This window comes from Marmota monax, unplaced genomic scaffold, assembly GCF_021218885.2.
Source record: "Marmota monax isolate L192 unplaced genomic scaffold, Marmota_monax_Labrador192_F-V1.1 WCK01_AAM20220418_F8-fsc00051, whole genome shotgun sequence".
In the NCBI taxonomy this organism is placed as follows: domain Eukaryota; kingdom Metazoa; phylum Chordata; class Mammalia; order Rodentia; family Sciuridae; genus Marmota; species Marmota monax.
The window spans coordinates 16,744,252-16,758,401 of NW_026695202.1; the positions used below are offsets into that span (position 1 = coordinate 16,744,252).

Consider the following 14,150-nt stretch of genomic DNA (forward strand, 5'->3'; position numbering starts at 1 on the left):
GTTAACCCAGGACATGGCGGGGCACTGGAGGCAGGAGCCCCACTGCCACAGGAAGCAGAGAGGACAGGGCTTGTGAAGTGTCCATCAGCTTGACTGACACTGCCCACGTTGTCCACCCATGCTCCAGGCAGCACCATACTCATCCCTCCACCCACCCACCCACCTGTCCACCCACCCCTCACCCATGCATCTGTCATCCATCCACCGTCCCCTCACCCACCGGTCCACCCATCTACCCACCTAACCACTTCTTCATTTCCTCCTCCGTCCCCCGACCCCCTACCTGCTGGACTGTCCAGGGCGGGCACTGTGCTACGAGAGACCATGAACAGATCTCGGCCCTGCTGAGCTCCCATATGAGTTACAAACGTCAGATTTTCAGGAAAACTGAACATATGGGCTAAGGGTCTTCTAGCAGATGGGAAAAGCAGAGGGGAATGGGGACGGGGCGTGGGCACTGAGGAGAGGGGAGGGGACAGTCAGGACAGTGGGGCTGCAGGGCTCAGGGACCCGTCAGGCCCATCAATATCAGAGGCCCCTCAAGCACAGCTGAGGCAGGATACGGGCCTGGGCTCCTGCCGCCCCCAGCAGATCCCAACCGGCTGGGAAAGCACCTCCAGTCCCCCGACAGGAACACACTCACACGCTCCTGCGTGCACACGCGGGCAGCAGTTCCCGCTGCACGGCAGGCCGAGGCTGGCCCCTGCTGCCCTGCCACACCACAGCGCACACCTGCGAGGCCTGCCCCCTACGAGGGCTGTGGCCAGGTTACACAGAGCAGTCACGGCCCGGCGGCCTGCAGCCCGGACAGAGGCCAGACCAGCACAGTCCCTCAGCTACTGGGCGCTTGGTCCAGCAAGTGGGCCACAGAAGAGGAGCGGTGCCGCCTGCGCCACAGGCGGGCTACGCAGGACGGCAGGCAGGCAGGCAGGACGGGCAGGGCCACGTGCCCGCAGGAGCCCGCCATTCACACGGATGCCCCTGCCGCTGGCTGCCACCGGGACTGCACTGGAGCTGAGAAGGGCTGAGGCCGCTCAGGTGGCAGCCTCAGCTCCGGCTGGTCAGTGTCACCCCAGGGAACCTCCTTGTGGGGCAGGCCTCACCCTCTGGGGGCAGAGATGCAGGAACACAGCCTCCAAGAGGTCAGAGGCCACACAGCACATGGCGCGGGGTGCACGGTGCCCAGCCCTGCCTCAGCACCCACACCAGGCCCCACACAGGAGCCAGGGGACACAGGTGGCAGGTCACAGGGCCTCAACTCCCCTCCTCCAAACCCTGGAGCCCCACTGCAGGGACACAGGCATCCTCAACAGGCTCCGGCCAGTGTCTGGACATCAGCCCTGAAGGCGGGGCCCTGGCCCTCTCAGCTGCAGGCCACTGTGGTGAAGGGGCGCAGGCCCCAGAGGTCAGAGGCTGCCCTCTGCCTGGTCCTCCCCCTTGCTGCCCCCGGGAGTCCCCAGCTGTGTGGGACTCTCTCACCTGGAGCCTGAGGCTCCCTTGGCTCCTCCCTGAAGCACCCTCTGCCGACCGGCCCTCCCCACCCAGCAGGGAGGCCAGGAGAGGCCAGGTGAGGGCCCAGCATTGCCCACCCCCACCGCACGCCCCTGGAAGATGAGGCTGTGCGTGGCCAGGAGGGCCTCGTCCCCCAACTTCATCTTCCTCTTTGAAGCAAATTCCCAGAACTTCAGACACACCCATTTTTAAGAATATAAATTAAGACTGCATTCCAGAGCACAGTCCGCTTCCGCCCACTGACTCACAGGGGACACCTGTGGCGAGGCGGGGCCTGCTGGGCCTCAGGACTCGGGATTTTAACTCCCCGGTGCTCAAGCAGAAGGTTCCAGAACAACCCTCCCAGCTATTCCCAACCTGGTATCCCACGGGACACCACCTCCCAGGAAGGGACACTGTTCCCAACCTCCCTCCTCTGATGCCACTGTGAGGTGGCAACAGCCAAGGTGGCCCAAGGACACTGCCACGGCCTAACCCTGGAGTCTGGGTCCGCACCTTAAGGCCAAAAGACAGGATTCAATTAGGGCCATGAGAAACTGCGTCACCAGGGGCCTCTGTGAAGGCACAGGGGACTTCTTCAGATTTGAATGACAGCTGTCAGTCAGGGGCCACCAGAAAAAGACCAGTGGAAAGCAGTGGACAGAGACAGAGAGACAGAGACACAGAAATAAGAGAGACAGAGGCAGAGAGGGAGAGACAGACACAGAGACAGAGAGAGAGACAGAGATGAAAATAGGGACGGAGAGGGAGAGACAGAGGTAGAGACAGAAACAAAGAGAGACAGAGGCAGGGTCTAGGGCGGGGCTCAGCGGTAGAGCAGGGGGGCGGGGCCTGGGTCCATCCTCAGCACCACAGAGAAATAAATAAAAGTACTGTGTCCAAGTACAACCAAGAAATAAACAATTTTTTAGAACGAGAGAGACAGAGGCAGAGAGGGAGAGACAGAGATAAAGAGACACAGAGATAGAGAGGGAGAGACAGAGATAAAGAGACACAGAGATAGAGAGGGAGAGACAGAGATAAAATAGGGACAGAGGAGGAGAGACAAAGATAGAAACAGAGACAAAGAGAGAGACAGAGGCAGAGAGGGAGAGATAGAGTGAGGGAGAGAAAGAAAGAGAGGAACAGAGAGAGTCAGAGACAGGAATGTCTGCGGCCACGTCTGGCTGGAGAGTCCGGCGCACGGGGCAGGTCAGGAGGTGACGCTGCAGTCCACGGAGGGAAGCAAGCCCACGCTGGGGAGCAAGCCAGGCAGTAGCCTGGGGGCCTGGACGGGCTGACCAGCCGCTATGAGGGTGTCCAGACCCAGAACAGCAGCTCAGCACCCCGCACCCCGCCCACCGGGTGCAGGAAGGAGCCAGCCCTTAGACAGGTGGCCGGCAGCAAAGGCAGGGTCAGCTCCTAGTTGTCTTTAGGAGCCAGAGAGCAGCCACCCACCCTTGTCACATGAGGGGTGCTCGCCCAGATGGTCTTACCAGCTGTGCCCAGTGGACCTGTTGGAAACGGGGCAGGACAGAGGGCTTGCCCACACCAGGAGAGGGCCCAGGAGGGGTAACTGGCCAAAAGCGAGCTCTGTCCCCTGAGGTCTTCTGGGGGTCAACAGCCAGGACACCGGGCCCCTGCACTGCCCTGGGAAGAGGCCTGTGGACGTTCTCGGCCCATCAGCAAATATCCACTGAGTGCTGAGGGGACGCTGGGTCCGGTGGGAGTCAGTGGATCAGCAGACCGTGGACCCAGGAAGACGTCCCGCCCTGATCCTGGTGGCCTGAGTACACGCCCTACAGATGGGAACAGGTCACGGGGCCTGAGAAGCAGAGGCCACCCTGGGTGACGGGGTGGGCTCAGGTTAGCAGGAGGGAGGGGGTCAGAGACACAAGGACAGAGGCTGGCGTGACCTGAGGAAGGGGCACAGGACCTCAGTGGTCTCTGGAAGAAAGGAAACACGCGTGCCCCAGAGGCTCTGAAGAAGCAGCCCGGCGGGCCCCTGGACTCCAGGACGTGCCCCTGGGGCCTGAGGGCATCACCTGTGCTGTTTTAAGCCACCCACCTGTGGAAACCTGTTCCGGCAGCCATGGGGCAGTAGCGGGTGGACACAGGCCACTTGGCAGCTGATCAGTGGCTCTCCAGACACCCTCAGACACCCACCACCTGCGGCCAGGCAGGCCCGGCCAGGACCCCTGGGCAGCCGCCTCCCCCCACCGTGGTGCCATGGTGAACACTGGGGCCCACGTGGCCCCCCCGGCCAGGCTTCACTGCCCCTGCCCTGGGCTCTGGCCCCATTAGCACAATCCCACACGCTGCTGCAGGACCAGTCCTTACCGAGTCCTCCCACACCCTCCTGCAGGCTGGCGTGGTGGCCCTGGGGACCCTCCTGCCCTAGGTGTAGATCTCATAAGAGAGCAAAGCTCAGGAAGTGCCTCCCAGCTGATGATGGTGGGGAGCACCAGGAGCCCTGGGGGGGGGGGTGGATGGCGTCCCCCAAGGGACAGAGGCAAGTCTTAACCTGCTCCCTACACCTGGGAATGGACCTTGTGTGGAAAAGGGCTCTTGCAGGTAAAATCAAGTTGAGACACGGCCACACTGGACTCGGGTGGGCTCTACTCCAGCGGCTGGTGGCCTCTTAAGAGGGGAACAGGACAGTCAGGGAGAAGCCCCAGGAGATCAGGGCAGGGACCGAGGGCCAAGTGGAGGAGTGGTAGGAGGCGTCCTCCCCGGGACCTGAGAGGGACGACTTGACCTTGTACTTCTGGCCTCCAGACTGCACGAGGCCACCCCCCAGTTGTCTGAGCCCCGTAGGGAGCAGCACTGGCCAAATAGCCTTATTCAAAATATTTGGGACCAGAAACGTCTCTATTTCAGATTTTTTGGATTTTGAAATATTTTCATATACGTGATATGACATCTTGGGGACAGCACCCAAGTCTCAACACAAAATTCATTTATGTCACACACAGTGTTAGCGCCACTGGGTCATACCTATGACGGGTCACGTGAGGTCAGGCGCACAACTGCCCACTGTGGCATCACGTCAGTGCACAAGAGGTTCTGGAGTTTGGATCGGGATGTTTCACCTGGACGTGGTTGGTCACAGCGGCCAGGCAAGCTAACAAGAGCCTGAGGAGGAGGCGGGTCAGGGTGACCTTCCCAGCCGGGAGCTGGCTGGCTGTGCCGCACCCTGCCAGGGTCTCACTGTTGATGCCAAGCTCAGCCTTGGGAGATAAGTCCTGGGAGAGAACGGGAGCCACTTGCCCGCCCGTCCACCCCCATCGCTCAGTCCACGACAGCCAAAAGCCACGCTGCCCAGGAATGCAGCACACGGAGTGGGGGACCCGCGGGCGGACTCCAGAAAGAACGTGAAGTAAAGCACATGACTTCACCGAGGGGAGCCTGAAGCGACCAGATGCCTGAAAAGTGCGTTTTCCTAAGACAGGGCTCTGCTCTGGCTGCACCTGAGGTGGGCGCAGGCGGGCGGACTGCCCCTAGTGATGACCGGCTCTGGGTTTAAGGACTGAGTTTGGCTCTGCTTGCAGCAAGGACGCCAGGCCCCCAGGCAGGGACCCCGTGCTCAAGGCCATCACTTCATGGGACATGGCACAGCCCAGAGTGACCGCGGCATTTTCAATCCAGCACGAAGGTGTGGGTTTAGTGTGGGGTGACTTCGTGCTGGACCGTTGGGGCCCCGGGGCCCTGTGGAGGCCTTTACAGGCACAACTTGGGGTCCTGCCCTGGGGCAGTCGGTGTGAAGCCCAAGCCCAGCCCCACTGAGGGCCTCCCAGGCACTGACCGACAGCGGCTAAGTCCCACTGCCAAGTCCAGGCAACGTGGACGAGCAAGCCCAGGGTCAGCCAGCCGCGGGCTCTGCTCCAGGGTTTGTTGAAACTCGCTCTGAAGGCAGATAAGCAGCCAGGTCCCATAAGCAGGGCTGAAGAATAAACTCGACCCTAACTGAGAAGACCCGGCCCATGAAAGCCCCCAGGAGGAGCACCCGGGCCACCGTCCCCCAGACTCAGGGCCAAGGACAAGGACTTCCCCAAGGATGGGGGGTAGGCGGGTGGGCAGGTGGCTCCCGGTCTCTCCCTGGCCGCCCCTCCCCGCCCAGATCTGAACCCCAGCTGGGCTGAGTTTGCAGGAAACCCACCTCCTCAGTGGTATCAGAGCTGGGGCTCAGGAACGCACCCCACAGGGGACGTGAATCTGAGGTGACCATCACCTGCCACTCAGCCTCAGGTAGAGAGAGGGACATGGGAAGGGGCTCCTCAGGAGCTCACAGCCTGGCCTGGCCAGCCCCACACCTGCAGTGCATCAGAGGGCCCAGTGTCCCAGGAAGGAACCCAGCAGACCAACAGGGGCTCCCCTTCCAGCTCAGGACCAAAAGCAGCAAAGGCGTCACTGAACACAGCACAAAATGCAGATGGACCTGAGGAGGAGGATGAGTCCTTGACCTGCAGGGGACAGGGCAGTTCCCAGGGACACGGTGCCGCTGAAGGGCTGCACATGCCAACCGTGTAGGGTACCGGCAGCAGAAGACCAGCATCTGTCCTCAGGAAGCGTCCAGTACAGAGGAGACCGAGGCAGCCCTCGCCAGCCGGAGGGACAGGGACTGGAGGGGACCCAGGGGGCCCTGGGGGAGAGCGCCCTGGGAGTGCAGCGTCCTGCCGGAGGTCAGCATGAGCTACGGGGAGAGCCTGGGGCAGCCGCATCGGGTGGGGTGGACCCCAGTGCCGCAGGCCCCAGAGGGCTGACTGGACTTCAGGCCAGAGCGGCTCCGGGAAGCCTTGTGCACGTGTAAGGGGACACACTGGGCTGTGAAGATGGACCACAGGGGCAGCAGGAGACCAGTCAGGAGGTGACAAGGCAAATGTGTAGACAGGAGGGGATGATGACAGGCAGTCACCAGGACCAGATGGCAGACCGAGTGCAGGGTCAGCACAGGTGAGCCGACCCGGGGGCTGGAGGAGAAGCCTTAGGGTCACAACGGGGTACACACAGACTTGGTGCTGGAGTCACCGCTGGACACCCAGGAGAGGCGGACACAGGAGGTTGGAGCCAGGGGAGGCCAGCCTCGCCTGAGTGGCACATGAAGCTGACCGTCAGGCGGAGGGAGGAGAGACCCCAGATCAGACCCAGCTCCACAGCCTAACGTGGGTAAAACTGGATGACAGTGGCCCCTCCAAGGGCTGTCACAGACACGTGGAATCAACAGAGACCACCTCAGTGACCACCAGAGTCTTCCACCTTAGAGGGAGTGACCACAGTTGTGTGGCTGGGGACAGCGTGTCCAGAGCAGAGCCAGATCTCAACCCAAGCCCCAAGGCTGGCCTGGACATGGGTGAGTGCCTGGAGGCAGGAGCCATTTCCTTATGACCCCTGGCTACTTGCTGACCACGGCGCTTCCCCTGTGCGCCCTGGTGCCCAGCACAGAGCACGCGTCTCCATGGAGTGCTGTTAAACAAGGGAAGCGAGAGAAGGAGGTGATGGGAAGACCCCGCCACTCGTCCTCAAGGAGCACACGGGGCCAACTGTCCTCAATTAGCATGTGGGCAGTTGGGCGGGGCCTGGCCATGTGGACGCTGGGCTGGGCTGTCCTGGGCACTGTGGAGTGCTGAGCAGCAACCCTGGCCCCTCCCAAGGGCACCGAGGTCTGACAACCCACTGTCTTCATTGTCCATGTCCCCAGGGGGCAAAATCTCCCCAGCCAGGGGCCTGTGGGCAAAATGCATTCATGTTCTGCACCTCAGGCTCTCCATTTCTGAAATGGGCACAGGGCTCTGCTGTGAGAAAACACCCGTAGAATCGTCTAGAACACTGAGAGCACCACCAAGCACTCAAGAAACACGGCTACAAGTCACACTGTCCTGAGACACTGACCAGCAAATCCCCCAGGAGCAAAGGTGGCACTCAGGAGGCCAGGGGGTGGAGAGACCCTCCAGAACCTTCCAGAGCAGGGACGGCCCCGAGGTGTCACGTGATGGCTGAAGGGGAAGGAAGACCTCAGGAAGACGGAGGGCACATAGGAAGCCAGGAGACGGGGCAACACATCCATATCTGGACCAAGGCCTGAGGGACCCAGAAACCAAAACTACAGCGTTTACGAAACCAAGACTGCGCAGAGGACGACGGGAACAGCCTGCGTTTGCCACCGGGTTGTTTGGGACATCAGCAGACTGACAAAGTGGGAAAGCGTCCAAACTGTCCACACTTAAGTCTTCCTGTCCTACCCCTTTCAAAGAGTGGGACACTTGCTGGTCCTAACGGCCACCCCAGCGCAGAGCTGAGACCCCGCGAAGCAGCCTGCAGCCCTCTTCCCCTGCGGGGCCCAGGGGATCCAGGACCCGGGGGTCTGGGGCCAAGATGGAGCAGACACTCAGGAGGGCTGTCAGGATAACTTCTCAGCGTCAAACCTGCGGAGGTTTTCCTGGGATTAATTGATGCCTTCCTTCTGCGGCTCACAGGAAGCAGAGGGCTTCCAGGGCCCCTTGGGCTGATTCCAACAGGCCGCTGCGAGGCCCAAGTTGGCTTCCCCGGCAGCGGGTAATGGGAGCCCGCGACGACAGCGCGGTTTTCATCGCGCACGGAGGAGCGCAATTACCTCGGCTCAGAAAACCAGTGCTTCAAAGGGAGAGAGGGGGCAGGAGGAAGAGGACGAGGAAGATAATCAGGCTTCATTAGTCTTATCTCGGGGGGGACACGGAGGGTGCTTTCAGTACCCAATGGGAGTCAGACGAGTCTCCTGCCAATCACTGTGCGTCACGGTCTTACCAGCGATGACAGCCTTGGCCATTCCCATCATTATTCTTCCAAAAATGACTCCCTTGATGAAAAGGAAACTCGAGAATGTCTAAGTCAATCGGCTCCACCCGGCGGGTCAACCTGTCTTCAGAGGGGACCCAGGGCCCCGATCCCTGGTGGTCTCACTCGCCCTGCCCCAGCGTGGCCCATGCGTCTCCAGCAGGCCAGCCACGCAGCTGCACAGGGCCAACACCTGGCCTTAACACAGTGAGCGGCGCCACCCCACAGATGGGGGCCCCTCAGCCAATACAAGGGCAGAAAGCATAGATCAACTGGGGTCACCCTCTCTGATGGGTGGGGTGAGGTGGGGTGCATACATCAGGCACCCAGTAAATATTTGTGGCACAAATGAAGACCACATATTGGCTGACCCCACTGGAGGCCCCAGCCCTTTCTCAGGCACAGTGGCCCCAGCTTCTCCATCTGACACAGGACAGTCAGTGAAGGGCCCCTCTGGGTCCCAGGGCAGAAGGGAAGGGGTGCAGGGGCACCAGCCCCCAGGGGCTTCCCAGCAGGAGGAGGCCATCCACACAAGCTGGCTCGAGTGTCCCACTGGCCGCTCTGGAAGAGATGCAGTCCACACCATGCGAGTCTACGGGTGGGGGAGGCTGGGCAGGACACGCCCCCCCCGCCCCCATCCTGAAAGTGGCAGGGAACCTGTCCTGCCTTCCTGCTCCCTGCAAGCTGGGAATTGAGGGTTAGCACTCAGCAGGACTGGCAAGAGACGTCTGGGTCCTGCTGGCAGCCAGCCCCCCCCAGCCAGGCAGGGGTACACAGAACACAGATGGCAAGAGAAAGAAACTCCCTCCCCACTCCCCACGTCGCCAGACCACAACCAACGCGGTGCAGACGCAGCCAGCGCAGCAGCCGTCATGCCAGGCTCCAGAGCTGTCTCCCTCCCGTTCAGCGCACAGACCTCGGCGCCCACACTTCCTCTCCCTTTGTCCTCCCTTGCGCTCTCTTCCTGCTCCCTAAGTACCTGTTGATACCTCCAGCTCCTGTCTAAGCCCATAAACTCCCGCTCTGTGCCGGAGAAGCCTCCCCCACCAGCAGCGGGTTCTGATTTTCCCAGTGTTTACACCAGGCCGGTTAATCGTGGATACGGCTCACGGATGGAAGGGGCTGGAAGTTATCTCAGGTGCAGATCAAGTCCTGCATAATCCCCAGGGGCTTTCCAAAGAGAGAACCTCCAACGACAGGAACACCACAAACTCGTTTCTCAAAGGGGCCATGATCCTACGTACAGCCGAGGGCCCAGAGCACACAGGGAGCACGTGTTTCCTGTGCTGTGGGGCGGCCTCTCTTTTCAACAGCCACCGCTGGCTGCCTGTGGAGCGATTCGCTTTGGCATGAGTCAGGACGCGTTGTGGTAGTGCGTTTCAGGGTGGAGAAGGTGAGCCATTTTCCACAGTGACAATGAGGCGGGAAAACTGTAGGTAACGTCCTTCAGGACCCATGGGACGGCGGCCCAGGACTCCCACCCAGTTCCACTTTGCACTAACCAACTGCGCTGGAAATCTGGAATGAAGCATTTGGAACACTCAGAGGCGATGCGTGGCCTCGTGTACCTGGGTACCTCGGGGGGACCTCACACTGCGGCCTGATCCTGCAGTCCTCCTGAAGGGACGGCCTCAGGCTCCCAGGTGTGAATGAGACCTCAGAGTCAGGGAGGAAGGGCCTCCTCCCACGCAGCAGGCCGAGCCCAGTGCCACTCCAGAGACCCTTCGAGGCACACGGAGCCCGCACCTGGGCCCAGCACCTGTCCTGTGACCACGTCGCCAAGAGGGAAGCAGACCGAGGAGCCACAGAACCCCTCCCACGTGTGACCCGGGCACCCGGGTGCCAGTGCAGACGAGCCCCGGGGCCACAGCCCAGGCCTGGACACCTACCCGTGAAGTCCTCGAAGCACTCGCAGGTGTAGCCGCCCTCGCGGCTCCGGCAGCGGCCGTTGGCCCCGCACGGGCTGGAGTAGCAGAGGTCGATCTCCGTCTCACAGTAGTCCCCGGTGAAGCCGGGCGGGCAGCGGCAGCGCAGGCCGTTGACGGGGTGGATGGGCCGGAAGAGCACGGTGCTGGAGCTGATGAAGGGGGCCGAGCTGTCGAAGCGGAGCACGGACACGCACTTCATGTAGTTCTCGCAGGGCTCCCGCAGGCAGATGTTGTCGTCGAAGGGCAGCACGCGCTGGGCCGAGATGGTGGTCAGCAGCGTGCGGTTCAGGTAGATCTGCTCCTGCAGGTCCTCGGACGGGAAGAACCTGCCCCGCACGCCGCCCGGCAGCAGCGCTGAGAAGGTGACGTTGAGGATGTTGGAGCTGACGTCCGTGTCATTCTGGATGTTGAAGACAAAGACATCGTCCTTGGTGGTGGACAACACTGTGGCCACCCCTTCCACAAAGAGGGACAGCAGCGGGGAGAGGAACTTCTCCTGAGACATGTTCTCCAGGCGGACAGTGATGCTGTTGGTCAGCATGTCGTCCGTGATGATGGTGACACGCAGAGTGCAGAGGGCCGTGACACTGTGGATGCCATCTGGGGACACAAGGAGAGCGAGTGGGGTCAACGGATGCCTTTGGGGGTCAGGGAACAGCCCAAGACGCACTTGGCAAAGAGGCCCATTCCCCACCTCGACCTCCTGCTTCCCGGCCCCCTCCTCCCTCTGCCACTGACGCCCACCAGCCTCCAGACCACGGCCCACCATGTCCTTCCCCTGCTCAGAGGCCCTCAGTGGCCCCCAACCATGAAGGGGAGCACCCCAGTGACCACCATGATTCAGGGCTCCCGGGGGTTCACCACCTCACTCCAATCACAGACCCGGCCACCAGGCCCTTGCACCCCACGCCACCTGCCCTCTGCCCACATTCCGCCCTTCGTCCCCAGCCCAGCTGCAGCCCCGGGAGCTCTGCCAGCCTGCACTGGTGCCGCGAGATCGCCCCACCCAGACACGCCGTCGTACCCACTTTACAGGCAGGGATGCCAAGGAAGGCACGCGGGGCCGCACTGCGTCCCGGCCGGCACAGTGGACAAACCAAGAGACAGTACTGGGCACTCAGACCCAAAGGGAGGACAACGCTGGTCACAGAGTCGTACCACCCAGTTCCAAGCCCAGAACCAGAGGAGACAGATGTGCAGACAGATGTGCAAGAAGCCCCCAAACAGCAGAGGGAAGAGAGAGCCTCCACATCCCGGGCCGCTCTCCCTGGGCGCCTGCAGCCCCGGCTGTCTCTGGGCCACAAGGATCCAAGTCACGTGACCTGTCCACACAGTGAAGAGCGTCAGCACCCGCAGTCACGACTGCAGGCAGGAGCCTTGTCACGGGAAACCTGAGGTCCCAGGAGACCCCAACAGGAGCCACCGCATCCCCCCTGAGCTGGGTGCCGTGGCCATGCCTGCAATCCCAGGGACTCAGGAGCCCGAGGCAGGAGGATAACAAGTTCCAGGCCGGCCTCAGCACCCCAGGCTCAGTCCCTGGCACCAAAGAAACAAAAAGAAGAACAGGTGGGAAACGGAGATGCTGTGGCTGGGGCTGGCTCTGAACTCGCAATCCTCCTGCCTCAGCCACCCAAGCCACTGGGATCACAGGCGTGCGCCACCACACCCGACGCTGCCATTCAATTTTCAAAGGAAAAATGAAGCCTGGTTGAACCCTGTGAGCTCGGCTTGGGCCTATCAGCCCCAGCTTCCCTCCACCATCACCCTCATGCTGCGGTCACAGTCCCCAGGGGTGGCACCATCACCCATTGCCTTGTGGCCCCTTATGACACCTAGAATAAAACACACAGCCCTTGCCCTGTCTTATGGTCCTTCATGGTATGTCCCTCACCCTCCCCATCATCACAGTGATGCCGCCCTGCCAACCTAAGGTCCTCTTCCTGCCCCAGGGCCTTTGCGCATCTTGTCTTCCACCTGGAGCAGGGCCAACTGGGTCCCAGCTACCTGCCCCCCACGGGAGCCCTCCGGTAGGGCACCCCCGTCCACCTCGCGTTCCCACTTCATTCCTGCACAGGAGCTGCCGCTGCCCGACTTCACCCTTATCTGTTTACACCTGTTTCTCCCCGGGGAGTCTGAGGGCTGAGACCTGCAGGTCTTGCTCCTGCCACATCTAGAACATTCCCCTCTGAGAAGCTGCTGGGTGAACACCTGGGCGGGAGGAGGCTCCCACGCAGCTCTTCCACCTGCACCACCACGCAGACCGCACGGGAGGCTCCGTTTGTCCACCCAAGCTGTTTTTACTTGTTGGAAGCTGCCGGGTTTCCTTGGCCAACGCCGTGACAACACAGCAGGCAGGACATGGCTGGCCTCCTGGTGACCACTCACCAGACTCCTCTCTCCTGAAGCCACCGTGGGTCTGTTTGCTCTGGCCCTGGCCGCAGAGGCCACAGGAAACTCAAAGCCTAGACCTCCTTGGCTGCACTGGGCTCTCCTGTCCCCAGGGCTGCGGGCTGCAGGACTCGGCCACCCGCCCGTGGGCACCCAGAGGGCACAGCATAGCGGAAACCTGCAGCAAAGACCCACTTCCAGGGACTCGTGCTCGCTGGGGCCCAGGAAACGGCATTAAACGTCAGCGCACGATGCTGAGCTGGGAACACGACAGGCGTCACCCACCACCCAACGTCAGCGTCACTCACGACCATGGACACCCAGGTACAGGGACAATGGACCTGCACTCTGCGGCCTCCAGGGTGGGCTTCTGAGCCACCTGCTTTAAACAAGCCTCCAGGACACAAACCAAGTGCCCATCAGCCAGGGGCCACCGAGTGACGTAGCGGCCACCCCCGTGATGGAGCACCAGGCTGAGCCAACGGAGTAGCAGCTGCCAGTGCGGATCCTCTCAGCAGCGGCCCGGCTGGGCACAGGTTCTGTTCTGAGTCACCTTCACGTTCCAACAGCTTCACACTCACCCGGGGCCGCGCCCAGGCTCCCTGTCCACACGGCGGCCTCGCCCCGCCTGCCCACAGCCCGCTGTCTTCAGGTCTCCAGGTCTTTACCTACTGTCCCTCCCGCCCCAGGACCCCACGTGACACTCAGCCACCACACCACGTCCCCTTGCTCCTCTGGGTCTGACCCGGCAGCCCGAGGGCTGCTGCTCATGCTGCGTGGAGAAGGTGGGGCAGAGGCAGAGGTGGCCCGCACTCTGCCCTCGGGTCGTCCCTCTCCCCAGGACGTCCCTCTCCCCAGGAGTGTGGACGGCTGGTGCAGAGGTCCATGCTGCTAGGACAGTGGGCTCCAGCGCCCAGCCTGCGTCCAGGCGCTTGCTCCACAGCTGGAGGATCAGCGTCCCGCCAGCTCCACACACCCCAAAGGCAGTCCAGTGCACCTTCTGTGCCCACCCTGGGAAGGACGAGTCACCGCACTGTCCCTGAGAGGGCAGAGGACATGGGCAGACGGCAGGCCTGAGGCTGCAGGGCCGCCTGGTGGTGCTTCCTGCGTCACCCAAACAAGGTTGGCAGGGACTTTCCAGGGCCCGGGGTGGGGCCCATATGACCCTCTCATATGGATGTGACAGTGGCTGGAGGAGGGTGGGGGTCTAGCTGTAGCCCAAGTGGTGGGCCCACCCCTGGGGACTGAGGGGAGTTGTCACAACACGGCTTCCAAGGAACTGACGGCCCCCAGGGTGGGGGGACAAGGACCAAACCACAATCTTGAGGCCAGGTGGCAGGTGACCTCGCTGCAAGTGACAGGCACAGCGGCCAGGGCTGGGTGACCCCAGAAGGTACCGGGGAGGTGTGTCCCCCAGGAGGGCCTGCCTCGGAAACAGATAGGAAGGGCCTCTGCACGTCACACGTAGGACAGTGGCAAGCCAGGCAGACAGCAGCCACCTCCTGCGCAGTGTCACGACCCAGGACCCGACAA

The 14,150-nt window shown here is 62.0% G+C and overlaps 1 protein-coding gene across 4 annotated transcripts in view; it reads right to left on the reverse strand.

The window, feature by feature from the left end:
* Celsr1 (cadherin EGF LAG seven-pass G-type receptor 1) overlaps window positions 1-14,150 on the reverse strand; it is a 119,677-nt gene that overhangs the window by 64,104 nt on the left and 41,423 nt on the right. For all 4 annotated transcript variants that reach the window (XM_046429457.2, XM_046429459.2, XM_046429458.2 and 1 more), the window contains exon 2: window positions 10,191-10,829. In XM_046429457.2, the coding sequence (XP_046285413.1) occupies window positions 10,191-10,829 (639 nt within the window). The remainder of the gene's footprint in view (window positions 1-10,190; window positions 10,830-14,150) is intronic.